Source organism: Sus scrofa, chromosome 17, assembly GCF_054392235.1.
Source record: "Sus scrofa isolate SSC_HxYL_T2T_F1_AM1 chromosome 17, Sscrofa_HxYL_maternal_Yorkshire_Landrace_v2.0, whole genome shotgun sequence".
NCBI classification, from domain to species: Eukaryota; Metazoa; Chordata; class Mammalia; order Artiodactyla; family Suidae; genus Sus; species Sus scrofa.
In genome coordinates, this window is record NC_139399.1 from 39,592,113 (window position 1) to 39,612,455 (window position 20,343).

At 51.8% G+C, this 20,343-nt stretch overlaps 1 protein-coding gene across 12 annotated transcripts; it reads right to left on the reverse strand.

Annotated features, from left to right (window-relative positions):
- Window positions 1-1,707: 1,707 nt before the first annotated feature.
- On the reverse strand, window positions 1,708-20,324 carry CDC25B (cell division cycle 25B). Of its 12 annotated transcripts, none has more exons than XM_013985144.3 (18): window positions 20,122-20,324; window positions 12,330-12,633; window positions 11,533-11,785; window positions 10,658-10,764; window positions 10,037-10,088; window positions 8,149-8,190; window positions 7,950-7,986; window positions 7,579-7,701; window positions 7,347-7,469; window positions 7,056-7,190; window positions 6,515-6,595; window positions 6,217-6,396; window positions 5,924-6,019; window positions 5,361-5,423; window positions 5,101-5,199; window positions 4,478-4,611; window positions 3,147-3,258; window positions 1,708-3,005 (listed from the first exon to the last, which is right to left on the reverse strand). In XM_013985144.3, the coding sequence occupies exons 2-18, from the start codon at window positions 12,445-12,447 to the stop codon at window positions 2,865-2,867; spliced, it is 1,896 nt and encodes a 631-aa protein (XP_013840598.1). In that variant the 5' UTR covers window positions 12,448-12,633; window positions 20,122-20,324; the 3' UTR covers window positions 1,708-2,864. The 12 variants fall into 12 exon arrangements, with proteins under 12 accessions (XP_013840598.1, XP_013840597.1, XP_084858909.1 ...); XM_013985143.3 differs by having other exon boundaries at window positions 5,924-6,037; XM_085002783.1 differs by lacking the exons at window positions 12,330-12,633; window positions 20,122-20,324 and adding exons at window positions 9,108-9,161; window positions 9,511-9,638 and having other exon boundaries at window positions 11,533-11,941.
- Window positions 20,325-20,343: the final 19 nt, after the last annotated feature.

The following is a 20,343-nucleotide window of genomic DNA, read 5'->3' on the forward strand; positions in this document are numbered from 1 at the left end:
CCTTGCTCAGTGGGTTAAGGATCTGGCGTTACTGTGAGCTGTGGTGTAGGTCACAGATGCAGCTTGGATCCTGTGTTGCTGTGGCTGTGGCGTAGGCCAGCAGCTGTAGCTCTGATTGGACCCCTAGCCTAGGAACCTCCTCCATATGCCACGGTTGTGGTCCTAAAAAGAAAAAAAAAAAAAGGTCTGGAGCAGACTCAGTGCCCTGTGACCACAGCTGTGACTCTGATGGTGGGTTGTGAGTAGGGCAGATGTGGCTGCAGCTGTCAGCACACCTGGGCATTGTTAGATACTCAGCACCATTGCTTTCTCCTCCCCACATGGCCTGATCCAGATGGACAGAATGGTAAGACGACTCAGAGCAGAAGCTGTCGGGCAACCTCGCCCCCCTTTCATGCCCTCTGAGCCATAGTGGGAGGTGAGGAGTGGGAGAGTCCTGGGAAGCTGCTCTGCTTGTATCTGCTTTGTGACTTGGGGCAAGTGAGTGCCCTCTCTGAGCATCCAGCTGCCTTCCTCATCATAAAACCAGACCACCTGAACACTCAGGCTGGTGTAGGCCAAGTCTCAGCATGACTGTGCCCAAGGCTCATTCTCTCCCCTTCCCCCACTTCTCCCTCTTTCTCAGGGGTCTGCACAGCTATTTTCCCTTTCCAGGGGCAAACTGCCTCACTCGAGTAAACGCTGGCCTTAGTATCAGCAGCCTACTTAGGACCAGGGGGTGGGGGTGGCATCTGGAGGATTCAGCATCCTTCCTTCCCCGAGTGGAAGTCCAGCCCCCCAGATACCACCCTTCCACCTGTTGTGCCCTTGCAGGGGGCTCTAGACCAGAAGAGAAGACCAAGTCTTGGAGCAAAATAAACTTGGGGGGTGGGGGAGGGAAACAAGCTGGAGACAGGGTAAGTGTCCTTTAGACTCAGCCTGGGAATCTGAAGTCCTTCTTACTGCTCTGGTAAGAAAGCCTCCATATTCTCATCTGCACAATGGAGCAAATAATCATGGCAAAGTAGACGAACTTTGACAGAAAGCGGTGGCGACACCTGACATGTGGGTGTGCACTCCATCTTGGGCAGCATCTTAGACGTTTGCAAAGGAATCCCAGCAATCACAGCTCATATTTACGGAGCAGGGTCATTTGCATTTTCTTAATGTAGGTTTGGACTAGAAACTGGTTCTCCCAGATGGGCCGTTCCCCACTCTCTTGAACCTGGAATCTTCTAGTAGGTGCTGGGTGTTGTGGGTACTGAAAGTATCCCTGATAGAGCAGGGGGGCTTCTGGGAGGAATTAACATTTGAAGTTGAATCTTAAAGGAGGAATAATGGATAGGGGAGAACAATCCTGAGGATAATACAGCAGATGCAAAGAAACAGAAGCGGGGGGTTTCAGCAAAAAGTGGGGAATGAGGCTGGGGAGGACCAGGTCCTAAAGGGCCATGCCAGGAGGCTTTGATCTGAGGGCAATGGTGAGCCACTGACAATCCTAGAGGAGAAAAGTGATGGCCTCCTGGTGCAGCGTTTAGGAAGGGGGAGTCCAGAAGTGCTCGAGCAGCCAGATGAGGGAAAGGGTGAGGCTGAAATCTTGGCCAGCCTTGGGAAGCAGATATGAGGCCTCCTGTCTTTCAGCCCCGATCCCGACTTGGCCTGGCCCTCCCCCAACATCAGGGTCTCCGTAGCCTCATCAAGGGTCCCACAGGACACGATGCTGCTTGCTCAGCTTTCTCAGTGCTTTATTGAACCAAGACCCTACCAGATGACGCATCTGGGCCTTCAAGACGCCCTGCCCATTTCCTGAGATTCAGAATCTAGAGATGGCTGGCCTTGGTTTAGCTGCTTCCATGACAATTCCTTTTGAATATCTGCACATCTTCAAGTGGAAAGATTCTGTCCACTCAAAACGGGCACACATATATCCCGCCACAGGCTGTCACTCTCACTGAAACACTTGCACTTCATCGGTGTGTGGACAAGGCATTGTGCATCCACGGCCATCCATCCATCCATGCTTCCATTCGTCCATCTGTCCATCCATGACAAGACAGCAAGTTCTGACATGGGTTCAGGCCCCAGGGTTCACAGCAGAGAGGGCTCGGCTTCCAGCGGGCTCAGGACGCAGGCCTTAGCCCTCAAGCAAGGGCCTCCGTGCATAGTAACGCCCCTTTCTGAGGCAAGAGAAGCCAGGGCCTAGTGGGTTATGAATACTTGAGTCTTTAACCCCAACTGGACAGGGGGATCCTCAGCCTTAGCCTGTGAATGTCCTGAGATGGGCCAAACGAAAACAAACAAACAGATAAAAAGACAGACAAATCAAGCATGCAGGTAACACTGAAACAGGAAAGAGTAAGAGCTCATGTCGGTGCTGGAGGTGTTCACAAGGAGGAGTGGGAAAGAGGGAATGAGAAAGAGGAGCATGGCACACACGCTCAGGAGTGCTGTCGAGGGCCTGGGGCAGGGAGGACAGCTGGCCCATCCTTCAGCCTCATATAAAAAAAGAAAAAAAAGAAAAGAAAAGAAAGAAAAAAAGCCCCCAGAAAAAAAGGGGGCTTTTCTAGGTACAGGAAGACAAAGGGTTAACCCAAACAAGGAAGGAAACAACCAAAAGCCTCCTGCTAGACAGAAAATACTTCCTTTGAGCTGGACTTAATCCAATTTCACTAAGTCAGCAGGCTGGGCTCTTCCGGGGTGGGGGCAGGGGTGTCAGCAGGATGTGGCGTATGACTAGAGTGAGACAGAGGGGACCAGGGGCAGACGGATGGGGCACCTTCCCCAACTTTGCCCTGGACAGCAGGCCCTCAGCCCTGCAGGTCCCGGGACAGCGGGTGCCCAGGCCACACGAGGCAAGGGAGGCGGGTGGAAGGGTTGCTGGCCCTTCACTGGTCCTGCAGGCGACTGCACAGCTCCCGCCGGCTCCGCTCGCCAGCCCAGCTGCGGGTCTTGAGGCGGAAGGTCTTCAGCTCCTCCTTGAAGGCCTCGTGGTTCATGGGTCGGTAGTCCTGAGGCTCACAGAAGGTCTAGGGCAGGATGGGAAGGGCCAATCAGAATGGGGAAATGGGCAACATCCGGGGGGGACCCAGCCCACCCTCCCTTCTCCTTCTCGCCTTTCCCTGTAGTCCACCCTCCCCAGAGGCCATGGCCACCCCCACCCATGGCACCGGGTGCTGCGGGAAGAACTCCTTGTAGCCGCCTTTGAGGATATACATCTCGGGATAGTAGAGGCTGGGGTAGTCATTGGAGGCTCTGTCTCGTTCCCTGATGAAACGGCACCTGGAACCAGCAGGGGTATGAGGGTCAGAGCTGGGTGGGCAGTGGGGTATCCGCTGGCGACCTGTTCCCCACACACCACTCCTTTGAGGGCCCTCAGGGGGGCACAGAAGGCTTGGGTGCAGGAATGTCGGCTGCAGGAATACTTTAATTTTATTTTTATTTTTTGCTTTTTAGGGCTGAACCCACGGCATACGGAAGTTCCCAGGCCAGGGGTCATATTGGAGCTACAGCTGTTGGCCTACACCACAGCAGCAGCCACAGCAACACAGGATCCGAGCCGCCTCTGTGACCTATGCCACAGCTCACGGCAACGCCAGATCCTTAACCCACTGAGCGAGGCCAGGGATCAACGGAACCCACATCCTCATGGATCCTAGTTGGGTTTGTTAACTGCTGAGCAAAGAAGGGAACTCACAAGAATACTGTTATTATTATTTTTTTTCTTTTTAGGGCTGCGCCCATGACATATGGAAATTCCCAAGCTAGGGGTCCAATCGGAGCTATAGCTGCTAGCCTATGCCACAGCCACAGCCACACGGGATCCAAGCCACATCTGCGAACTACACCACAGCTCATGGCAAGGCTGGATCCTTAACTCACTGAGAAAGGCCAGGGATCGAACCCACATCCTCATTGATACTAGTTGGGTTCATTAACCATGGAGCCACGACAGAAACTCCCATACTTTTTTTTTCGTCTTTTTGCTATTTCTTGGGCCGCTCCCGCGGCATATGGAGGTTCCCAGGCTAGGGGTCCAATCGGAGCTGTAGTCTCCGGCCTACGCCAGAGCCACAGCAACGCAGGATCCGAGCCGCGTCTGCAACCTACACCACAGCTCACGGCAATGCTGGATCCTGAACCCACTGAGCGAGGCCAGGGATCGAACCCACAACCTCATGGTTCCTAGTTGGAACCATGAGGAATCAGGTGAGTCTTCAGGGCCTCTCCATCGTTTCGTCTGCGCCACGATGGGAACTCTGGCCCTTGGATTTTAAGGACACCACTGGAGACTTGGAATCAGGTTTTGTGGGGGTGTTGACATGGCCTGATGGGAAGGATGGTGAGAGGGCGGCAGGAGGAGGGGCCGTGCACAGGGAAGCAGGGCTGAGGTCTGCTGCAAGGTATCAGGTGAGAGGCGAGGCCAGGGCCGACTCGGGCCTCCGGGTCATGGCTCCAGCACCCACAAGCCTGGGGCGGCGGAGGCGGAGCTGGGACTCACATGCGGGGCCCCCGCTCGGATGAGAATTCACAGTGGAAAATGAGGATGATCCTCTTGTCCAGGCTTCGGGGGGTGATGGGGTTCTGTAGCAGGAAGTTCTCAGCGTCCCGTTCCAGAGGCAAGTTCACAGCAGTCTGCGGGAGGAGCCAGTGGTTGGGCCTCAGCCCTGGGTGACACCCTGTCCCCATCTTTCACGGATACTACTTTTATCCCTTGTTTTTAAGGGCCACACCCCCAGCATATGGAAGTGCCCAGGCTAGGGGTTGAATTGGAGCTGCAGCTGCAGGCCTACACCACAGCCACAGCAATGCCAGATCTGAGCTGCATCCTCGACCTAGGCCACAGCTTGCAGCAACACAGGATCCTTAACCCACTGAGCGAGGCCGGAAATCGAACCTGCCTCCTCATGGATACTAGTCAGGTTCTTAACCTGCTGAGCTACAACAGGAACTCCCATACTTTTAGATCAGCATGGCTGATCTTTCAGATGAATGACCCCCACCTCTTGCAGGGCAGAATCCTTCCCCATGAGAGAGTCACCCGCCCTCTACCAATTCATCCTCTGGGCAGAGCAAGGATAGGACCAGGTGAGTCTTCAGGGCCTCTCCTGTCCCCCACCTCACCTTGATGTGCCCGCCTTCATACTCGTAGGGGTATCTGCAGTCCACAATCACAAACCTCTCCACGATGTTGCTGAACTTGCCGGTCAGCAGGGCCACCATCTGTAGGATGCCACAGAGGTGGGTCCCAGCAGGTCAGGCTGGCAGGCACGGGCCGGCCCCCCAACACTGCTGCCGACCCAGTGCTCATAGTCTGGGCCCAGAGAAGGTTAATAGGCAAACAGAGTCCCAAATGCACCAGAAAATAGCCTGTCTGCGCATACCGTTTCCGGTGAGATGTACTTGAGGTCTTGGTGCTTGCCATCCACGGTCTGTAGGAGGAAAGCCTGAAGCGAAGGGGAGAGCGGGGAGGAGAAAGTGACGTGGCTAAGACCAGGAACCTGGAAACCAAGCCCAAAGGCCACACCTGCTCGGACCTTTAAATTCAGCTCTGGTTCCCATAGCAACCAAGAGGTGTCTCTAGAGTCTGATCCTCAGGGAACAACCTTCCGAGGGGAAGTGAAGATGGGGAGCAGAAGAGATGAACCCTCACGCCTCCTGCGCTCACACTTTACCAAGCAAGCCCGGGGATGAGGCCCGAGGAGACTGCAAGCAAGAAGTTCTGTTTGGAAATGTTTCCCAAGGTTGAGATACCACTGATGCCCTAGACAGATGTGAGGTAGAGTCAGGAGACCAAGGAGAGAGGGTGCTAGGTGAGAATAAAGGATAAGATGCACAGAAAAAGCGAAGGGGCCTCTGGGGAGGAGTCACTAAAGCAGTTGCTGCTTGGCTCAGGGGCCACAGCTGGTAAGGGATTGAGCCTCCTGTGGAGTCCCACTGCTGGTACCTTGGAGTAATCCCCAATCAGCTCTCGGTGGTCACTGTCCAGGATGTTCTCAATCTCGTCGTGACACAAGGACTTTGAGCGGAGAACTCGGGCTTTCTGTGAAGCAGGCAGCAACTAGGGTCAGGGGTGAGACTGCCCCTCAGTGCCGCATCTGGTTAGTCCCCCCTTCCCCGCATCCTGCCCTCTGCCACAAACCCAGCTGAGAAGGGCTTGAAGGGTGGACCCAGAGTGTGGCAGTGCATCGCAGTGCAGCCCAGCCCCACCCCACCCTGCCCCAGGAGGAGGACGCTCACAGGCTCCTCAGCCTCCATCTGCTCCTCCCCTTGAGGGGTCAGGCTCCTTCTCCGCTTGTTCTTTATGGGCAGGTCCCTGTCCTGGGGCCGCTCCAGCCTCTTGAGGATGGGCCGGATCACGCTGCAGGGCATGGACGGAGAGCGGAAGAGCCGCTGGCACTTGCTGTACATGATGAGGTCCTGGCAGGAGTGGCAGGTCCAGGGTCAGAGTGCCGAGGCCCTGCCCTGCCCCCTACATCCCATCTGGAGGGTAGGCCTTCACCCCTTCGAGTTCTGAGGGGCCTCCCCAGAGGCTCACCTGCTCCTCTTCTTTTTCTGAGGTCTTGACCAGTGGGGCACTAATGAGGCTCTCCATACCTGGGGGGACTACGTCATCCTCCTGAGGCCAGATCAGCAGGCTGTGGTCACACTTGCAGGCACAGGTCCAATCCCCAGGCCCCGAGTCCCCCCAGGACACCCCTCCCAGTTCTCCCAGCAACCTCCAGGCCAGCAGCCCTCCCTGGCCCTGCTCATACCTCCACTCAGGACAGTGCTCCCCCCCCCCGAAATAGGAAGCTGCAGGGCCCCACTAGCTGCTGGGCCTTGCACAGAACCATGAGAACTGTGGCCATGCGGGAGGGCCAGGCTTCCCTCCGCCCTGCCCATCCACCCTTCCCTGCAGCACCAGCCACCTCCTCCACTCTGATTGGCTAGAGGTCGGGCTGTGACTCAGTTACCTCCAATTCTTCTTCTGACATTCAAATGAGGTCATAGTCTTGCTGTGGGAGCTCAGAGCTCTCTTCTTTAGGGAGATCCCAGGGAGCGGGAGGGAGGAGGCCTGATAGGGTAAAGCAGTTTACCTTTAAGTCACTCTCCAGGATATCCACGAACCCATCATCTTCCTCGGCAGCCCCCTTGGTGGGGGTCAGGGAGAGGCGGCACGGGGCCAGGGGAGTCAGTTCCTCTATGTCCATCTTCCGCTCAGGAGTGAGACACTGCGGACGTGACGAACAGACACAGGCTACTCAGGGGTGGGGACCTGAGGCGGTCCCCACCCCCAACCTGCTGGGAAAAGTTTCCCACTGAAGTCCTGAAGTCCCCCTGGCTGCCTTCCCGGGCACCAGCCCTGCATGGGTCAGCTCTCCTGGTACCATCAGGTTGGGAGCGGAGCTTGGCCTCTGGGCAAAGGCTTCTCTGCGGCTGGCCCACTCTGCCAGAGCATGGGTGTAGCTGGGATGGGTGGGCTTCCCCGGCATCTTGAAGACAAATCTATCCTGCGAGCAACACGGGGGTGGGGGGGGGGGGAGTGTCATCAAATGCCAGAGAAGCAGCCCACCCCTTCTCTCCCTGGAGTGCTCCCACTCTGGCCTTCTGGAAGCATACATTCTCCTTGTCCTCCCCAGAGCTGTGGGTAGCTTGGCCACACGCCTCACTCTTCCTCCAGGTGCCAGGTGCTTGGGAGTTGGTGATGTTCCGTAGCACGGGGCTGTGGCCCAGAAGTCTCTCCTAGAGAGCCAGGAGGGCAGCAAGTACAGAAGGCTGCCTTCCTTGGCTGCCAGCCCAGGCCCTACCTTCCTTCATCCCTCCTCCGCCACCCCCAAGGTCCCCGACCACCTCCACCTAAGCCCCGGCTCCCACAGCCAGACCAGGGACACCTGACCGCTTCAAGTCCACCCTCTGGGAGTCCCTCCTGCTCCTCCCCGATCCCGCCCAGAGGGCCTGGGGCCTCCCTCTGGGCCTCAGCAGACACTCACTGGCAAGGACTGGAAGCGTCGGATAGCAAACTGCTCACTGTGGAAGGAAATAGGGACACCTCAGGGCTGGAGAGTCGGTCATGACAGTGCCTGCAGAGTGCCCTTGGCCAGGGCCCTGTGCACCCCTGCGGGAGGGCCTCAGAAGGCCCGCTCCCCGGGCCTACTCCACCCACATGGGGCAGGGAGGCCCGGCACTCACTTTCGAATGACTCGGCTGGCTGCCTGGATGGCCTGTTCAAACCTAGGAGAGAGAAGGGTCCCATCAACCCAGCTCCCCTCATTGCCCATTGCCCACCCTTGCATCAGGTCCCCAGTCCACGAGGCCTGGGGGTCAGGGCTCAGGCCAGGGGAAAGAGGAGGTAGGAAGAATGAAAACTCTCAGGGGGGCCAGGATACGGGAGGGGGGAGATGAGAGGCAGCCCGGGATTTTAAAGGCTGCCCTGAATGTAAGAGGCCTGGAGAATGGCAGCAAAGGAGACAGCTGGGGTAGGTCGCAGGGTGGCTGAGTAGTTACCAAGGCAACAGTCTCACCAGCCTGCCCACAGGCCTTCCACCTGTATGCAAATCACCTCAGCGGGGCCATATGGCTGCCAGGAAAGGCATCCATCCATTCCATGATGACAGGCCTTGTCCTGACAATGTGGGTGTCCCCAGGGCCTGGATGCCAGCAAGGCTGGGCCTCCCTCCCCTTGTGTGGGGCTGTCCTGGCTCCCCCAGGACAGGGGCCTGGTTTAGTATGCCCCTGGACCAGTCCCAGTGTGTCATGCCAGACCCCCTAGTGACAAATGTGCAGGGTCACATCCTCTCCTCCCTCCTGTGGAATTTTCCAGGACCCAGCCTCTGTCCCACCCCCTCCTCCTGTCTTAGAAGAGGACAGCAGGCAAAGAATTCCAACAGATGTTCCTTTTGAGGCCAGGGCATAAGCTTCTGCAGATAGGCCCCACCCCTGAGCTATGTTACCAGAGACCACCTGCCAGGCGGGGCTTTTGTGTGTTTATGTGTACACACACACACACACACACACACTTCTTTCTGAGAAGCTGCATAACCGTCAAAGCAGGTGCAGAGCACTGAGGTGGTGGAGCACTAAGGGCTAAAGTGTCAGGGGGATGGCCCCAGGGTCAGGGGCAGGGGAGGGGGTGGCTGTGCCCAGCCAACCTGGTATCAGGATGACCAATTTAATAGGCTTGGTTTCCAATCTGCACCTGGGCCCTGGGGGTAAAACAGGGACAGCCCTGTGTTACCACCAAAACCCAACCTGCAGTCCCCACACCCCCACCCAATTCTCTCCCCATTTCCTGTTTATGAGCAAACCCTGCAACCCAGCCCAGTCTGATCAAAGACAATGGGAGGGAAGACAGCCACTGCCCTAAACCCAAAGCCATCATTTCTCAGCCCAGGCTGGGGACGCCCAGCTGTTCCCAGTAATGCCTGACAGCTGCTCTCCCTGCTGGGGCCTGAACAGCTGGATGGGAACAGCTGAATAGCTGAACAGCCCTGGAAGTTACTTCTCAACCCCACAACCAAGAAGCTGGGATCTGTGCTGAGCAAAGCCCACCACCTTCTCCACTCCCCCTCACAAAGGGCCTGGTCCAGGGGTTGGCCAGACGGTCAAATGTCACTGAAAGTAGAGGTTGCTGATAGGATGGCGGAGAGCAAAGCCAGCTTGTAGCAACTGTTTTGTTTGGCCTAGAGTAAATTAAAAGCCTTGAATTAGTTGACCATATTCTAAAATTGTGATAGTTTACAGGGAAAAAAAAAATGTGTATAAAAAGAAAGGAAAATAGGAAAAAAAAAAAGAAAGGAAAGAGGGACACACATTAGGTCTATATTCCCACAAGTGGCCCCCTGTGGCCACTGTTCCCACCACCCTACCCTAAGCCCACTCGAAGCTGCTCCCTGAGATCAGGCCCTTCCCTGAGATAAGGAGCAGAATTCCAGGACATGGGAAGGTCAATTAGTGCCCCGTTTGGGGACCCAGAGAGGTCTGTCTGCTCTCCCAGGCTTCCCAGTGAGTTTAGGCTAGAAGTGAGATTCCCAAGGGTAGGGTTCCCTCCTAGGTAGCATGGTCTCTCTTCTCTACTCACGTCCGCTCCGCCACCTGGGGGTCCATAGGGCTGGGAGAGTCCATGCACAGACCTGGGGGACAGAGCGCCTTGGTTGAAAAGTGGTGGCATTTCCGCACACTTTCGCCACCAAGTCCCAACCCTATTCAGAGAAGGGGGGGAACCTTTTTTATTTTAGGTCTTGACATATTAAAAAATGAAACAAAACCCACCCATGGACCCCAAGGGCTGACACGTTGCCCCCCCCCCAATTACACAGGGCTCCAGTCCCTGTTTACTATGGCAACGCCTTTCTGTAGGTTTAAAACCAGAACTTTGCTAAGCATTTTTTTTTTTTGAACTGGTTTAAAATAATTTGTCCTAGAAGAGATAACAGCTTTTTAAAGGACCCAAGACAAGCGAATGTTATAAAATGACAGCCTTTCAGCCCTAATGCCTCCCAGGTGGGGCTGTGGTTCAGGGACTTTGGCGCCTGGTTTTAAATAGGCAAGATCTCATCTCCCGCGAAGGACCCCGCCCAGCACCCTCCTTGCTCAGCCAGTTGGTGCTGGGCCCACCAGATTGTAGTAAGGATGTTAGTCTGATCAGTAGGGAAGGGGGGAGGCTCAGGCAGCGCCCCCCCGAAACTCCCCTGGGCCTCACCTGCATCAGAAGATTCAGAGGACTCAGACGACAGGGAGGATTCAGACGCCCGACGGGACAGGGATAGGCATGTGAGCCGGCTGGCTACCTGACTCTTTGGGGTCTCACTGGGAAGGGAGCGGGGGACCCAGGGAAGGAGAAAGGTAAATGTGGAGCTCAAGGGCTGGCTGGCCCATGTTCCCACCAGCCAACCACCTCTGAAGGGCCCATCCAGCCTCTGCGCTGTCCCAGGGAGGTGATGGCATCTAGGGCCTACCCTCTTCTCAGGCTTTTTCTCTTTGTTGATTGATTTAAGGTCCTTCTGGGTGCCGGGGAGGGTGAACCCAGGGCAAAAGCAAGGAGGTAGGCTTGGAAAAGTGAGTCCCTGGGGATGGTGGGGCAGCAGAGCAGCCGTGGAGGGCCTTCCCCTAAACTCTTCAGGCCCCATACCCATCCACAAGCCTATCTGGAGGAACAGCCAAGACTTTGGGTCTCTGTTGCTGCAAAGACATCCCAGTCTGTAGCTGCAAGCTTGCTCTGGGAGCAGGACCAAAGTTTAGGCCCTTAATCTGAGGGTGGAGGGAAGAGAGACACCCTCAAGGTCCCCCTCCAAGCTCAGGATCCCCTGTCTGGGCCAACTGGTGGAGATTTGGGCAGAGACTAGGGAGACAACACGGGAGAGGAAGAAGTGGGGGAAGAGGGTCTCCAGAGCTTATGCTGGGCAAGAACAAGTCACCTGGAGGGTGTGTGTAGCACAGCCCTTGTCCTGGGTCCCAGAAGCAGGCTCTGCCCGGAATGCCTCCCCACTCCGCCTCCTAGATTCAGTACCCACGCCGGCTTCCCAAGGAGGCCCCGGACCAACGCCCCCGACACCCAGCATGCTTGGGGCGCCCTACCTGCCGAGCCCGGCGAGGTTGTGCATGGTCTGGGTGAGGGTAGTGACCGGCGAGGAAGCGGCAGCGCGCTCAGGAGAGCCCAGGAGGCCGTGAGCCCCCAGCCGGAGGCCCGGGAGGTGGCCCGGACGCTGGGCGCCACCGCGCACGCCGGCCGGACTGATAGCCGAGCCTGGCGCGGGCTCCGGCTGGGGCAGCTCCATCGCGGCGGGGCTGGAGGGCTGGGCGCAGGGCGACCAACAGACGCCGGGCACAGCTGGCCGGGAGGAGGTAGGGAGCCGGCCCGGGTGGAGGGGGGAGGGAGGGAGAAAGAGCAACGGGGTCAGAGCGAGGGAGGAGAGGGAAGCAGGGAGGGTTGGGGTGGGGAGGGGAGGAGGGACGCAGGGACCAGCCACCAGTCTGGGAAGCCTCTAGTGAAGCTGCCACCTCCACCTCCTTATATATTCGAAAAATAACAGCGGCCGCGCCGCCAGACGCCACCAATGGGGACGCGGGTTAGCAGAGGGGCGGAACCGGGGGCGGGGCCCGTGCGGTGAAAGGCGCGGAGGCTGGACCAGCCGGGCCTCGCCCAGTTCCACTCTATGCGCTGGAAATTCCTTGTGTGGAATTAGGGTCTCTCCTACGCCCCTCGCATTCCCTCCCAGCCAGGGTTCGAGGAGCATGGCTTCCCCAATTCCGCTTCTCAGTACGTGGTTTCGAGAGACGCACCCCCCAGCAAAGAGGGTTCCAGAGGATTCCAGAGCAAGCAAGAACACTTTCAGGGTAGCCTCAGAGGGACCCCGCGGTTTGACATTACTTACAAGCACCAGTTGGTATCTTGAGAGCCTTCTTTCCAGGAGTTTGCCAAACACAGCTGTGCTGTGCGGTCTGTGCTCGCCATTCCACTTCACAGCGACATTGAGGCATGGAGAAGTTCATTAACTTCTTCAAGGTCACATGGTTGTGCAAATGGAGGAGCTGAGATTCGCCCAGGCGCCTCTACTTCCGCAGCTTCCCTGACCCCACGACTGGCAGTTCCGAGTGGTTCCAAAGTGTAATTCCCACCGGGAGTCCCCAGTGCAGGAGGTGTACCAGCGGTGGGGGCCGACAAAGAACTGACGGGTGCTTCGGGGTGGGGGGTTGGGGGGTGGAGATGGCAGGTTAGATGTGATCCCAAGGGGTCCAGTTTTTTCCTCAGTCCCAGTTGGCTTGGCCATGAATTTTGAGGTGAGGGTTGAGGAGGGTGTCAGCAACCTCAGAGCCCAATTATAGAATTATCTCATGCCCACTAACTGTTTGGCTAATGTGGTGACAATGGCATCACATTGTTTAATTGGTGTTTCTTTGAGCAGGGAGGCTGAATTTGTCACTAGTTTTAACTGAGCATCTTCTAATTATCTGATCACCTTCTAAAGAGCCTGCTTTCCTGGGGTGTGATGGGAAGGCTGCACCCAAAAGCAAGTGGGCAGTTAGACACTTTTACACCCCATCTCCCCAGGGAAGAGGTGGCCCCTGGCTTGTCCTGGTGCAGCTCTGAAAGGCTGGAATTGTGGCCTTGAGCCCCTTCCCATGCAGCCCCAATCCTCCAGGCCAAAGAGTAGTGGGTGGGGGTGGCAGAAGGGTAGGCCTGGTGGTGGGGGGTTGGGTGGGCCAGGAGACCTGTGGGAGGGAAGACCCAAGGCCCAACTGAGAGAGACGAGGAGGGTAGAGATGTGACAAAAGTCAGTCACCCACACCACACAAATCTTCAGGACCCTTCCCCAGAGGCGGTCACTAATATAAATTTGTTGCATATTCCTCTGGAGTTAGTATAAACACTACTCGCCAATACAAACAGAATGGGAGGAATAAATAGGAGTCACATATGTTGTCTAAAATTTAAATTTAAAATTTAGGGAGTTGCCGTTGTGGTGCATGGGAAGCGAACCCAACTAGTATTCATGAGGGTGCAGGTTCCATCCCTAGCCTTGCTCAGTGGGTTAAGAAGCCAGCACTGCTGTAAGCTGTGGTGTAGGTCACCCATGTGGCTCGGATCCCAGGTTGCTGTGGCTGTGGCATAGGCTGCCAGCTGTAGCTCTGATTCGACCCCTAGCCTTGGGAACTTCCATATGCCACAGGTGTGGCCCTAAAAAGACCAAAAAAAAAATTACATTACGTATGTAATTTAAAATTTTCTAGTAGCCACATTTTAAAAAGTGAAAAGAAATAGATGAAACTGGAGTTCCCGTCGTGGCGCAGTGGTTAACGAATCCGACTAGGAACCATGAGGTTGCGGGTTCGGTCCCTGCCCTTGCTCAGTGGGTTAACGATCCGGCGTTGCCGTGAGCTGTGGTGTAGGTTGCAGATGCGGCTCGGATCCCACGTTGCTGTGGCTCTAGCGTAGGCCGGTGGCTACAGCTCCGATTCAACCCCTAGCCTGGGAACCTCCATATGCCGCGGGAGCGGCCCAAGAAATAGCAACAACAACAACAACAAAAGACAAAAAAAAAAAAAAAAAAAAAAGAAATAGATGAAACTTTAATATTTTATTTAACCTAATACATTTTAAGTTATCATTGGGGAGTTCCCTTCCTGGCTCAGCAGTTAGCGAACCCAACTAGCATCCATGAGGACTTGGGTTCTATCCCTGGCTGTGCTCAATGGGTTAAGGATCCGGCATTGCCGTGAGCTGTGGTGTAGGTTGCAAACGCAGCTCAGATCCTGTGTTGCTGTGGCTCTGGCATAGGCTGGCCGCTACAGCTCCAATTTGACCCCTAGCCTGGGAACCTCCATATGCTGTGGGTGCAGCCCTAAAAAGACAAAAGACAAAAAAAAAAAAGTTATCATTGGAGTTCTCTTGTGGCGAAGTAGCTTAAGGATCTGGCATTATCACTGCAGTGACTGGGGTTGCTGCTGTGGCATGGGTTTGATCCCTGGCCCAGGAACTTCCACGTGCCACAGATGCAGGCAAAAAAAGTTATCATTTCAACATCTTATCAATATAAAATTATTAATGAGATGTTTCAAATAATTTTTTCTTGGTACCAAGCCTTCAAAGTCCAAGGTGTGTTTTATACACACAGCACATCTCAATTTGGACTTGCCACATTTCAAGTGCTCCATAGCCACATGGGATCAGTGGCTGCCATAGTGGACAGTGCATGTCTATATATTTAATACGTATGACCACTTTTTTTTTTTTTTTTTTTTTTTTTTTTTTTTGCTTTTTAGGGCCACACCCATGGCTTATGGAAGTTCCCAGGCTTGGGGTCTAATCGAAGCTACAGCTGCCAGCCTATGCCAGAGCACAGGAACCTGGGATCCGAGCCACATCTGCGACCTACTCCGCAGCTCATGGCAATGCCGGATCCTTAACCCACTGAGCAAGGTTAGGGATGCAACCTGTAACCTCATCGTTCCTAGTTGGATTCGTTTCTGTTGTGCCATGATGGGAACTCCTGTATGAGCATATTTTTATAAATATGCAGATAGTATTTAAAACATTGTTTTATACCTTGCTTTCTTTTTTTGGGCTGTGTTCCCAGCATGTGAAAGTTCCCAGGCCAGGGATCGAACCTGAACCACAGCAGTGACAATGCTGAATTCTTAACCACTAGACCACCAGCAAACTCCCATACCTTGCTTTCTTTTACTTAGAGATGGATGCATATTAGTACCACAGTGGCACATATTTACTCAATTCCCTACTGCTGAACATTTAGATTATTAGCCTTTTTTTTTTTTTTTTTTTTGTCGTTGTTTGGGCCACATCTGCGGCATATGGAGGTTCCCAGGCTAGGGGTCAAATTGGAGCTGTAGCCACAGGCCTACACCACAGCCACAGCAACGCTGGATCCTTAACCCACTAAGCAAGGCCAGGATCGAACCCGTGTCCTTATGGGTGCTAGTCGGGTTCATTAACCACTGAGCCACGACGGGAACTCCAGTTATTAGCTTTTAAATGATGCAGCACATATGCACAGAATGAATTCCTAAAGAGGAACTCCTGGAAGGAATGGATTTTATTTATTGACGTCTCCTTTTCCCTTTCCTGAATTTCATTTTCTCAAGCTGAGTTATTGAAGGAACAGGGAACAAGTCATTTACCTCTCCCAGCACCTCAAGCAGGCCTGAGCCCAAAGTCAGTCTCGAAACCCAATATCCTAACTTCCAGGGATTTCTCTTAAGAAGACGATAAAAGTATACAAAGATGAATGTTCACTGAGTCCCAGTTAATAACAATGAAAACGGAGAGCAAGCTGGGTGTCCTTCAAGAGGGGACAAGCCAATAGGTGGTTCCTCTGTACTGTGCAATACCTGAAGCCTCTAAAGAGAACAGGCATTGGGAGGTGGGAATGTCTGACACCTGGTCGGCCCAATAAGTAACTGTTAACTATTGAATGACTACCTTTGGGCTCTCAGAAAATGGTCTTTAGGAGAAAGGGTTCATTCATTCGTTCCTAGAGTAAAAGAATTTTGAAACTCATCAAAGTAGGGTTTTTTGGGGTTTTTTTGTCTTTTTGCTATTTCTTTGGCCGCTCCCACAGCATATGGAGGTTCCCAGGCTTGGGGTCTAATCAGAGCTGTAGCTGCCAGCCTACACCAGAGCCACAGCAACGCGGGATCCGAGCCGCGTCTGCAACCTACACCACAGCTCACGGCAATGCCGGATCATTAACCCACTGAGCAAGGGCAGGGACCGAACCCGCAACCTCATGGTTCCTAGTTGGATTCGTTAACCACTGTGCCACGACGGGAACTCCCAAAGTAGGTTTTTTATTCTTCAGGCACCCCCACAGCAAACAGAAGTGCCACAGCCAGGGATCAAATCCAAGCCAGAGCTGCGACCTACACCACAGCTGCAGTAATACCAGATGAGCAGGGATCAAACCTATGCCTCCATAGAGACAAGCCAGATCATTAACCCACCACACCACAGCTGGAACTCCAACGTAGATATTTATTGGCATGAGAAGAAATTCACAATATGAACTAAAATATATTATGCCAAGCGTGGTTTCACTAAAAAACAATATGCTCAGGAGGTCTCTGGTGGTGCAGTGGGTTTAGGATCTGGCATTGTCACTGCTGTGGCTTGGGTCACTACTATGGCACCATGAAGATGTGGGTTCGACTCCTGGCCTTGCTAAGTGGGTTAAGGATCTGGTGTTGCCATGAGCTGTGGTGTAGGTCGCAGATGCAGCTTGGATCTGGCATTGCTGTGGCTGTGGCGTAGGCCGGCAGCTGTAGCTCTGCTTAGACCTCTAGCCTGGGAACTTCCATATACTGTGGGTGTGGCCCTAAAAAAATGACAAAAGAAAAAAGAATACAATGTGCACAGCCAAGAGTATGCTATAAGGGTATCCTCTGAGTTCTGGAATTAATGGTGATTACATGGTTTTACCCTAAAAAATTCCTGTATTTAAAATATTTTCCAAAGAATAGGTATACATTTTAGATTAATTAAAAGAACATGGTTTCCACTTGGGAATTCCTCAAATGATTAAACATAGAATTACCATGTGATCCAGCAATTCCACTGCTATACCCAAGATAAGTAAAAATATATATGTCCAAACAAACATTTATAGCAGTTATTTATGACTGCCAAAAAGTAGAAACAACCCAAATGTCCATCCGTTGACAAACGGATAAACAAAATGTTGTATGTCTGTGCAACAGAGTATTATTCATCCATAAAAAAGAATGAATTACTGATAGATGCTACATCATGGATAAATCTTGAAAACATGAAACTAAGTGAAAGAATCCAGTCATAAAAGGGACATATTTTATGATCCATTCTTATAAAATATTCAGAACAGGAAATCTACAGACAGAAAGTAAATGAGTGGTTGTTGAGGGCTGCAGAAGAGGCAGGGGGTGGATAGGGAGATGACAGCTAAAGGGTTTGGAATCTCCTTCTTTGTTTTTTTTTTCCTTTGGCCGCACCTGTGTCATATGGAAGTTCCTGGGGCAATCTGAGCCACAGCTTCGACCTATGACACAGCTGCAGCAGTACCACTGTGCTGCAGGAATTCCTGGGGTTTCTTTCTAAGCTGATGAAAATGTTCTAAAATTGACTGTGGTTCAGAAAAGAAAATCATGGACTTGCAGAATAGACTTGTGGTTGCCAAGGGGGAGAGGGAGGAGTGGGGTGGTTGGGGAACTTGGGGTTAATAAATACAAACTATTGCCTTTGGAATGGATTAGCAATGAGATCCTGCTGTGTAGCACTGGGAACTATGTCTAGCCACTTAGGATGGAGCATGATAATGTGCGAAAATAGAATGTGTATGTGTATGTGTAAATGTGTCACCATGCTGTACAGTAGAAAAAAAACTGTATTGGGAAAATAACAATTAAAAAATAATAAAAAAATAAAATAAAATTGACTGTGGTTATAACTGCACTTATCTGTGAATTGTGTACTTTATATATACATATATTTTTTGTTTTGTATGGCCACACCTGCGGTATATAAAGTTCCTAGGCTAGGAGCCAAATCAGAGCTGCAGCTGCCAGGCTTCGCCACAGCCACAGCAAAGCCAGATCTGAGCTTCATCTGCAACCTACACCATAGCACATGGCAATGCCAGATCCTTAACACACTGAGCGAGGCCAAGGATCGAACCCCCATCCTCATGGATACTAGTTGGGTTCATTACTGCTGACCCACGATGGGAACTCCACGTTATCATTTTAAAGAGCTTGCAGTACTCACTTATTGAAGAAAATTTGGAAAATTTATTAAAGTAGGGGAAAAAATAAAAACCTCACCCACAGTCCATTCACCCAAACACTACTGATTACATAAGCCAGGATGAATGAGGAAGCAGAAAGACATAAGTGCACATGAGTGAAACCTCCAACATGTAGACTTAGTTTCCTGAGGGTTTGTGAGAAGGAATCCTCAGCCAGGTGACCCTAATTCACTTCTGCACAGGGACCACACACCCACCTGGCTCCTATAGGAAAAAGTCTCCCATGTTTTCTTCTGGACCTTGTGATCAGAAGAATATTTTTTATGTTTTGAGGTGGGAGAGATGGGGGACAAGGCCTCTCTAAGTAAGACACAAAATCCAGAAACAATAAAGAAAAAAACTGACAGATCTACCTACTTAAAAACTTCTCATACCTGAGATTCCCTAGGCTAAGTTAAAGGCCAGTGGCAGACTGGGAGAAAGTATTCGCAAAATACTTAAAGATTTTATGTTCAGAGATACGAAGAGCTCCTAAAAGTCAACAAAAAGACAAATACATGAGACATATGAATATAAGATAGGACTAGAACGTTCTCAGGTTTCAAACGGCCAATACACATATGAAAAGAGAAATGCACACTAAGAAGATGTGGTATATATACACAATGGAATACTACTTAGCCATAAAAAGGAACAAAATAATGCCATTTGCAGCATCATGGATGGAACTAGAGACTCATACTAAGTGAAGTAAGGCAGAAGGAGAAAGACAAACACCATATATCACTTATATCTGGAATCTAACATATGGCACAAATGAACCTATCTATAGAAAAGAAACAAACTCATGGACATGGAGAACAGACTTGTGGTTGCCAAGGGGGACGGGGAGGGAGTGAGATGTACTGGGAGTTTGGGGTTAGTAGATGCAAACTGTTGCATTTAGAGTGGATAGGCAATGAGATTCCGCTGTATAGACCAAGGGACTATATCTGATCAGTTGTGATGGAACATGATGGAGGATAGTGTGAAAAAAAGAATGTATATATATATATATACATATATATATATATTTGTATAACTAACTGGGTTGCTTTACTGTACAGCAGAAATTGAAAAAGAATTGTAAATCAACTATGATAATAAAAAAATAAAGCAGTAGTGAGTTATACTTTCTTCCCTTGGCTTCCAGACAGCATATGAGCTTGAATTTTCCCCTACCCCTTCAGCTGTTCCTCCCCAATTTCTTGTTAGTCCTTTCGTGAGCCCTTAACCTTGAACCCACGGCACTGTCTTTGGTCTTCTTTTTTTCTTTGTCTACAAACATTCCCTTGAAGTTTCATTCAGCCCCAGATCCTCAGCCTGTCCCCCTGGGTCACAGCCCTCCTCTCTGCCTACTCCTTATTGCTACTCTAAGAGATTTTTCTTTTAAACACTGAAATTTATTCATTGTTTCAAGAATCTGTCATCTTTATGTGTTCGATGCAGGAAGAGGTTTCGGGGATTTGTACATACATATGTTTATGTACATACCTGACATTATTTCTGAAGGTGCAAACACATTTATGGCTAAATGCATGGAACAGCACAAAAAGGTGACACACAGAGATGTTCTTAGTGTTTTGTGGATTGTGGGGTTATCATCAAACATTTAAAAGTGTAGTATTGCTTATAAAAATAACCTAAATATGTAATAGGCTACATCAATTAGTGTTCAACCATAAATGGAACAATATACAACCATTAAAAAGTTTGTTGGCAGTACTTTATCAGTAAGGCAAAATTCTCATCACTGGATCCTAGGTAAAACAGCAGGAGATGCCAATACACAGTCTATACCATCTGATGCTAGTTTTATGCAATAAATTTTTGAAAAGAAAACTGCATATGCCTAGAGAAAAGACTGTTAGGAAATGTAACAAAATATTACCTGCGCATCTTTCCAAGTTTTGGGGTGAAAGGTGCTTTTGAATTTCCTGTATTTTTCAGTTTCCGCAAAAAAGGTGGGTTTTTTTTACCTTAATAAAACAAAAAAGACAAAACACTGTTCTTCTTCATCAACAGCAAATCGCTGCCTACCCAGCGCAGAGGCTGAGACAGCGCCCCTCCTCCCCGCACGGTTGCCGACTGGCCACCGGACGCCCGAGAGCTG